At 40.9% G+C, this 9,533-nt stretch overlaps 1 protein-coding gene across 1 annotated transcript in view; it reads right to left on the bottom strand.

The window, feature by feature from the left end:
• Positions 1–9,533, bottom strand: part of CHEK2 (checkpoint kinase 2) — a 64,986-nt gene that overhangs the window by 32,768 nt on the left and 22,685 nt on the right. Inside the window, exons 5-6 of the mRNA XM_011995735.1 lie at positions 2,334–2,442; positions 407–460 (exon numbers count right to left, since the gene is read on the bottom strand). Of these exons, the coding sequence (XP_011851125.1) occupies positions 407–460; positions 2,334–2,442 (163 nt within the window). The remainder of the gene's footprint in view (positions 1–406; positions 461–2,333; positions 2,443–9,533) is intronic.

Raw genomic sequence — 9,533 nt, 5'->3', positions numbered from 1 at the left:
ATTTTATTTATTCATTTAATTTTTTTTTTTTTTGAGACAGAGTCTCACTCTGTCACCCAGGCTGGAGTGCAGTGGCGTGATCTTGGCTCACTGCAATCTCTGCCTCCCAGATTCAAGCACTTCTCCTGCCTCAGCCTCCCGAGTAGTTGGGATTACAGGCATGTGCCACCATGCCCAGCAAATTTTTTGTATTTTTAGTAGACAGGGTTTCACCATGTTGGCCAGGCTGGCCTCAAACTCGTGACCTCAGGTGATTTGCCTGCCTCGGCCTCCCAAAGTGTTAGGGTTACAGGCATCAGCCACCACACCCGGCCAATATCTTTATTATACTGAAAGGCTTTATACTCTTCTCATATTTTGAGAAAAATAAATCTAAGTATGAGTCATATCTTACAATAATACTTACATGATTTAGCTTTTTCAAAATTTCTATTTCTGTTTCAACATTGAGAGCAGGGTCCTTTGATAAATAGAATAACAGAGTTTATTAATAATATATTTTAAAAAACATTTACAGTTAAGAAAAAAAAAAAAAAAGAAAAAAAACATTTACAGTTAAACTTAGTTAACTCAAGGCTGCCTGAGTTCCAAACCCAACTCTATTCATACAAAGAAATCAAAGCCCAGAGGTCAATGACTTAAATACTTCACCTAAAATAACTCTGTAAAATGCTTGGCAAATAGTAAGCATTCAATAAATGGCCAGGCCCTGTGCCAAGCTCTTTATTTACAGAGATCATGTCTCATAAGCCTCAGAATCCCCATCTTACAGATGGGGCAACCAAGGCTCAGAAAACAGAAGTCCCTTGCCCTAATCTCCACAGTCAGAAACAAGTATCTTTCCACTGTGTTCATTTTTAATTAGTAAACCCTACTTATTAGCTATGGAACTATTTACATTCATTAAAATGATAAAAGAAACATGAACAAGAAGGTGTTCAATTAAACTGCATAAAGAAAATGTCAAGTCAAATTTCTACTAATAGAGCAGATACAGGTTCCAACTTCAATAGCAGGCTCATATATTTACTGAGACTCTGACAAGAGGCTTCAGGGTACTAAAGTTGTTCTGTTACAATTCCAAAAGGATGAATCAAGTAACTCAACTTCCTGGGCTACACCCTCCACAAGCAAAGGGCAGATAGAATTACATATTTATGTAAAATGAACTTCAGCTAAGAAACCCAGATGTTTAATTTTAAGAGCCTGCCTCTTCCTGTAAGCTGCTAAACTCATTACCAAGTCAGGGTATACTCTGATAACAGAATGGTCACAAAGGGTCCAATCTGATTCAAATAATGAAATCAAAACATAAAATTTTACTCCCAGTTTTTAACAATCTAGTTGGTATTTTCTTCTCCCCTAAATGGGAAACAAATCTTACAATCATAGGGAAAAAGATCTATAACAAAGTGAACACAAAAAGGAAATTCCTTTTGCCATGTGAGAATGGCATTGTTTAGGGGGAAAAAAATTGATCTTTAAAGAATGTGAAAGTATAATAGCCAGAAACAGCTGGCCAAAAGGGAAAATGTGATTAGAGGCTGTGTTTTACATTACTTTTTTGAGTCACATGTGGAAAGACCAATGCATTTGGCCATCTCTCCCACACAGTAAATGTGGATTAAAAAAAAGTAGTAAAATAAATGACTGCTATAAAGAAAGGCTATTTCAATGATTTAATTAAAAATTTAAAAATCTACGGCTAATCCACAAACCAAGGATACTCACTGCCATATTACCCAGAACAGCAAATAATAAGAAATTGTCTAAATGATCAGCCAAAGAAATGGTTAAATTACAATAAAGTTGATGACATGAAAACTCAGTCATCAAAAAGGATGTATTAGGCAAAAGTCTATGCCATAATGCATTTGTAGAAAAGCAAAATACAAAACTGTACATACAAGATGATTTCAACCATCTAAAAACACGATTTCATCTGAACAAAACCTAGAAGGAAAAGGAAAACTGAAAACAGCTGTGGAGTTACAGTGGGGATTATGGCTGAATTTTTTTCTCTAATTTCCTGTCATTTATTGTAAAAACAATCTTGTAACAACTTTGAACTTGGAAGAAGAAGAAAAAAAAAAAACTTCCCGCTATGCTCATTATTATGTACAATTAAATACTTTTGGAACCGAATCATCTATAAGTAAAAGTTTCTAGATTAATCAAAGATGCCCCCAAATTTTCCATGTTTTTTGATACTCACAAATTCATCCATCTAAGCAGGGGGTATTCCTGAGTTTGAAAATCATCAAGCTAAGATTATTTTGGGAAGTTATGAAGACATGTTAATAAAAGGTGAGCAGCCTTTTGTTGGTACTTACTGTCTCTCTTGCTGAACCAATAGCAAACTTCCTTTTGCTGATGATCTTTACGGCTACTTTCTTACATGTTTTCCTCTCGAAAGCCAGCTTTACCTCTCCACAGGCACCACTAGAGGGAAAAACAAAGACAGTGATTGTCTGAATGTTTTTAATTATGAGACCTACCACTCCTGGGTCCGCTTCGAGTATTAGAATTTACAGACATTCCATATAACAACCTTTCCATTGTCCCTGTTTGCAGAGGACACAGTGAAACTTCACCAATGTAAAATGTCAAGGGCTTAACAGCCAAAAACACTAAGTCAGCTCCAAATTCCATTTCTGAGCTGAGTGATACAAACATGTGTCTTACTGCAGCCCTGGATTGTGAAATTCCCAGAAAGATACTAAGAGAAAAATGAGAGAGAAACTACTTATCCGAGAGGTCAGAAAAACATTAACTAGAGACAACCCTCCCTGGTCATGAGTGCCCCAAACAAATAACAGTAAACAGAATCTGCAAATGAATAACTTTAATGGATATATTTCTTTCTTTCTTATTCTCCATCTTAAAAGGAAGTGCATAAGCAGTTGACAGCATGAGTTGCACCCTAAATCAAATCTGATTACCTAAGAAATCAAAAGTATTACACAATTAGCCTACTTGCAGCAACCTCTCACAGAGATTTGCAGTTAATTGGGATACTACTCATGGAAGAGGAATGCTCTCCAAGCCATTACCCAGAACACAGTTAATCCTGAGTAGGATCTGTCCTCCAAAGCTTGGGTCAGCCCAAGAGAATGGCTACTAGGGCATCAATTATCCATTATGAAGTAGACTATTATAACTATTGTGGGTTTCGAACGGGCAAGTTGAGGGTTTACCAAGACATCTTTTTTATTGTGTTAAATATACATAACACAAAATGTATCACTGTAATCATTTTAAAGTATACTATTCAGTGGCATTAAGTACACTGCCAATGTTCTACAACCATCAGCATCTAATTCCAGAACTTGCTCATTAGCTCAAATGGAAACCCTGTACCTATAAGCAATTAAGCAGTCATTCCTTACTCTACCCTGTCCCCAGCCCTCAGCCCCCAGCCCCCAGCCCCTGGCAACCACTAATCTGTTTTCTCTATGTATTGATTTGCCTATTCTGAATATTTCATATCGATGAAATCATACAATATGTAGCCTTTCGTGTCTGGATTCTTTCACTTAGCGTAATGCCATAACATTTGTGGTACGTCATTCCTTTTTACAGCTGAATAATATTCCATTATATAGAAGTATCATATTTTGTTTATCTATTCACCTTCTGATGGACATTATTTGGTTTGTTTCTACCTTTTCTAAGTAGTTTCTTCAATATGACAACAAAAGCTTAAGCAACAAAAGAAAAAAAATAGATAAACTAGACTTCTTCATTGTGACTAAAGCTGCTATGAACGTTCATGTACAAGTTTTTGTCTGAACACTTGTTTGCTTTTTTTTTTTTTTTGAGGTATAGGCTCGATCTGTTGCCCAGGCTGGAGTGCAGTGGCACAATCTCAGCTCACTACAACCTCCGCCTCCTGGCTTCAAGCAATTCTTGTGCCTCAGCCTCCTGAGTAGCTGGGATTACAGGTGTGTGCCACCTCGCCCAACTAATTTTTGTATTTTTAGTAGAGACAGGGTTTCACCATGTTGAGCAGGATGGTCTCGAACTCCTGACCTCAAGCGATCCACCCACCACACTCTCCCAAAGTGCCGGGATTACAGGCGTGAGCCACCGTGCCCGGCCTGAACACTTGTTTTTTAAATTGGGGAATTTATAAACCTAGAAGGAAAATTTCTGGGTCACATGATAATTCTGTTTACCTTTTTCTGTTATTGTTTGTTGTTGTTATTTATGCCTCATAGAGCTCGGATGTTTACCTTTTTAAGAAATCACCAAACTATTTTCCACAGCGGCTACACCATTTTACATTCCCATTATCAGTGCACAGGGGTTCCAATTTCTCCACATCCTCACCAACAGTTACTATTTTCTGTTTCCTTATTATGGTCCCTAGAAGGTAGCTGTGAAGTAGTATCTCATTGTGGTTTTGATTTGTATTTCCCTAATACTAATGATATTCAGCATCTTTTGATGTGCTTTTTGACCATTGTATGTCTTCTTGAGAGAAATGTCTATTCAAGCCCTTTGCCCATTTTTTTTGTTTTGTTTTTAGAGACAGGATCTCACTCTGTCACCCAGGCTGGAGTACAGTGCCTTTGCCCATTTTTAAATGGCAGGTTGTTTGTTTTTTTATTGTAGAATTCTAAGATGTCTTTATCTATTGTGGACATAAGCCCTTATCAGATATAGGGCTTGCAAATATTTTATCATTCTGTTGGTTGTGTTTTCACTCTCTTGATAGGTATCTTTTGAGACACAAAAGTTTTTAATTTTGTTTAAGTCTAATTTATCTATTTTTTCTTTTGTTGCTGTGCTTTTGTGTCTTATTTAAGAAACCACTGCCAAATACAAGGTCATGAAGAGTTGTTCCTATGTTTTCTTCCCAGAGTTGTAAAGTTTTACCTCTTATATTTCATTCTTGGTTCCACTTTGAATTAATTCTTATGTATGGTATGAGGTAAGGGTCCACGCAACTGTTCTTTTTTAAATCAGCTCAAAGCACTTTCCAATTTCCCTTCTCCTGGAAACAGTCACTCTTTGCCCAGGAATTCCTCCCTGAGTTCATGCAGCTCTAGCTGGGGGTCTACTGTGGCACAATCCCTACTCCTAGAAACACACGATAGCTACATAACCAAAACTGAGCTGGAACAGTGAGCCGTGATCATTCATGCCACTGCTCTCCAGCCTGAGAAACAAAGCAACACCCTGTCATTCATTCACACATACAGCCAGAGTTGCCCTTGAAATCAAATGCTGACATTGGGAGAGAGAGTTCTCTCTGCTGTAGTTTCTAGACAAAGAAAATATCAATCTGCACTTCCTGGTAGCCATTTTTCCTGCCACATAGAACAATTCTATAGGAAGGCAACAAACAGACAAATCAAGAGATGGAGCTAGAGCCCTGGTGACGCTGTGAGAGCTCTCAGATGCAGTCAACCAGACCATCAGAACTCAAAGACCATGAAGTAAAAGCCTAAAGACCTCCTAGATCCAGCCATGCCTGAAGTAAGGATTTGCCTGTTCTTTTTTTTTTTTTTCCCCCTTTTTTTGAGACAGAGTCTTGCTCTGTCACCCAGACTGGAGTGCAGTGATGCCATCTCAGCTCACTGCAACCTCTGCCTCCTGGGTTCAAGCGATTCTCCTGCCTAAACCTCCCAAGTAGCTGTAACTACAGGCATATGCCACCACACCCAGTTAATTTTTATATTTTTAGTAGAGACGGCGTTTTACCATGTCAGCCAGGCTGGTCTCAAACTCCTAACCTCAAGTGATCTGCCTGCCTCGGCCTCCCAAAGTACTGGGATTACAGGCGTGAGCCACTGCGCCCAGCCTGGCTCTCTATTTCCCAGTTACAAAAGCCAGTAAATTTTTTATCTTACCTGACTCATTTGAGTTGAGTTTCTGTCATTTGCTACAAGTTAGAGAATTCATATTAAATCCTCCCTTAGGAAAACATCGAGTTCCATACATTTCTTCTTTTACTTTTCCCCCTTCTGAGATATGGTCTCACTCTATCGCCCAGACTGGAATACAGTGGCATGATCACGGCTCACTGTAGCCTCCACCTCCTGGGCTCAAGTAATCCTCCCACTTCCACCTTCCAAGTAGCTGGGACTACAGGTGCAGCCCACCATGCTCAGCTAACTTTTTCTATTTTTTTCTAGAGACAGGATTTCACCCCGCTGCCCAGGCTGGTCTCGAACTCCTAAACTCAAGCCTGCCTCAGCTTCCCAAAGTGTTGGGGTTACAGGCATGAGCCACCATACCCAGCCTCATACTTTTTTTTTTTTTTTTTGAGACATTGTCACTCTGTTGTCAAGGGTGGAGTACAGTGACGCGATCTCGGCTCACTACAACCTCCCCCTCCTGGGTTCAAGCTATTCTCCTACCTCAGCCTCCCATGTAGCTGGGATTATAGGCATGCTCCACCACACCCGGCTAATTTTTGTATTTTTAGCAGAGACGGGGTTTCACCCTGTTGGCCAGACTGCTCTTGAACCCCTGACCTCAGGTAATCCACCCGCCTCGGCCTTCCAAAGTGCTGGGATTACAGGCGTGAGCCACCAATGGGCACCAATGGGCATGGTGGCTCACACCTGTTATCCCAGCACTTTGGGAGGCCGAGGCGGGTGGATCACCTGAGGTCAGGGGTTCAAGACCAGCCTGGCCAAGAGGGTGAAACCCCATCTCCGCTAAAAATACAAAAATTAGCCGGGTGTGGTGGTGGGCACTTGTAATCCCAGCTACTCGGGAGGCTGTGGCAGAGAATTGCTTGAACCCATGAGGCAGAAGTTGCAGTCAGCCGAGATCTCGCCACTGTACTCCAGCCTGGGCGACAGAGCGAGACTTAGTCTCAGTAAAAAAAAAAAAAAAGAAAAGAAAAGAAAAGGTTTGACAGTGAGATTTCAAGCAACCAGTGCAAATATGGAAACACAATCAGTTACTGAATTCAGTATCAGTAAACTAAAATTTTGCCCATATAATAAAGAGGATACTGTGCTTGACTATGTTGCAGGAATATGGAGGATTATTTCCTTTTATGTACTTTCTACTTCTGTGTTTCCAAAAATATCAGTAGAAAGACCTTTGTGAGAAGGGAAGGGGGTTGAAGAGCATTTTGTAATGTGGTAACAGTATCCTGATACTTTCCTAAAGAAATGGTTCTCAAAGTATGACTGGATCTCCCCAAGAGGACCCCAAGGCCTTGCAGGGCATCCACAAAGCCACAACTATGTTCAGAATAATACTAAGACATTATTTGTGTTTTCCATTCTCATTAGCTCATACATATGGAGTTTTCCAGAGGCTACGTGGCATGTGACAACATAACAGACTGAATGAGGAAGCAAATATCAGAATCTAGCCATCTTCTAACTAAGCCAGATGTCAAAAAAATTTGGAAAAATGTCGAATAGTTCCTCTCTTCTCACTAATCTTTTTAATAATTATTTTTCATAAAAAAATATTACTCAGGCCAGGCGCAGTGGCTCACGCCTGTAATCCCAGCACTTTGGGGGGCTGACGCAGGCAGATCATGAGATCAGGAGATCGAGACCATCCTGGCTAACACAGTAAAACCCCATCTCTACTAAAAATACAAAAAATTAGCTGGGCGTGGTGGCACAGGCCTGTAGTCCCAGCTACTTGGGTGGCTGAGGCAGAAGAATCGCTTGAACCTGGAAGGCGGAGGTTGCAGTGAGCCGAGATTGAGCCACCGGACTCCAGCCTGGGTGACAGAGCGAGACTCCGTCTCAAGAAGAAAAAAATAAATGTTACCCATCTTAACATGTAGTAAGTTTACTTAATGAATTAATATAAAAATGTCTTGGCCAAACACAGTGGTTCATACCTATAATCCCAACACTTTGAGAGGCTGAGGCAGGAACATAACTTGAGCCCAGGAGTTCGAGACAAGCCTAGGCAACATAACAAGACTCATCTCTACAATAAAGAAATAAAAATTAGGCCCAGGCGTGTTGGCTCACGCCTGTGATCCCAGCACTCTGGGAGGCCGAGGTAGGCAGATCACCTGAGGTCAGGAGTTCAAGACCAGCCAGGCCAATATGGTGAAACCCCGTCTCTACTAAAAATACAAAAAAATTAGCCAGGTGTGGTGGTGGGCACCTGCAATCCCAGCTACCTGGGAGGCTGAGGCAGGAGAATCACTTGAAGCCAGGAGGCGGAGGTTGCAGTGAGCTGAGACCACACCATTGCACTCCAACCTGGGCAACAAGAACAAAACTCCATCTCAAAAAAAAAAAAGTAAAAATTAGCTGGATGTGGTGGCACATCCCTGTAGTCCCAACTACTCGGGAGGCTGAGGTGGGAGGATTGCTTGAACCTGAGAAATCAAGGCTGCCATAAGCTGTGGTAACACTACTGCACTCCAGGAGGCCAAGGTAGGCAGATCATAAGTCAGGAGTTTGAGACAAGCCTGGCCAATATGGTGAAACCCTGTCTCAGGCCCCTACAGTGAGCTCTGATCATGCAACTACACTCCAACCTGGGTAACACAGCAACACCCTGTCTCACAAGGAAATAAAATAAAAATAAATTAAAAATAATTATCACCAATAAAATTCATGAGGCAAAAGAGTTAATTTCAATTAATAATTATCAAACACATCAAAAATATACCTATTATGATGTATGAAAAATGCTCAACATCTCTAGCCATCAAGGAAATGCAAATTAAAACCACAATGACATATTACCTGAAGCCTGTTAGAATGGCGATTATCAAAAAGATGAATAATAACAAGTATTGGAGAGGATGTGAAGAAAAAAGAACCTTGGTACGCTGTTGGTGGGAATGTAAAGTAGTACAGTCATTTCAGAAACTAGTATAAAGGTTCCTCAAAAAGCTAAAATTGTAATTACCATATGATCTAGCAATCCCACTTCTGGATATATATAAAAAAAAAATTAAATCAGTATGTTGAAGAGATATCTGCACTCCTATGTTCAATTCAGCAATATTCACAATAGCCAAGATAGGGAAGCGACCTAAGTGTCCATCAGTGAATGAATGAACAAAGTAAATGTTGTGTATATATACACAGTGAAATACTATACACACGGCCAGGTGCAGTGGCTCATGCCTGTAATCCTAGCACTTTGGGAAGCCAAGGTGGGTGGGTTGCTTGAGCTCAGGAGTTCAAGACCAGCCTGGGCAACATGGCAAGACCCCAACTCTACGCAAAATACAAAAATTAGCCAGGCATGGTGGTGCGAGCCTATAGTCCCGGCTACTTGGGAGGCTAAGGTGGGAGGATCAGTTGAGCCTGGGAAGTGGAGGTTGCAGTGAGCCAAGATCATACCACTGCACTCCAGCCTGGGCAACAGAGCAAGACTCTGTCTCTCTCTATCTCTCTGTCTCTCTCTCCCTCACACACACACACACACACACACACAGACACACACACACAGGAAATAAAAAAAGAAATACTTGGCTAGGCATGGTGGCTCGTGCCACTAATCTCAGCACTTTGGGAGACTAAGGCAGGAGAATGACTTGAGCCCAGGAGTTCAAGACCAGAGCTGGCAACACAGCG

Source organism: Mandrillus leucophaeus, unplaced genomic scaffold, assembly GCF_000951045.1.
Source record: "Mandrillus leucophaeus isolate KB7577 unplaced genomic scaffold, Mleu.le_1.0 Scaffold496, whole genome shotgun sequence".
Classification (NCBI taxonomy): Eukaryota; Metazoa; Chordata; class Mammalia; order Primates; family Cercopithecidae; genus Mandrillus; species Mandrillus leucophaeus.
This window is presented reverse-complemented; position numbering and strand designations above follow the sequence as displayed.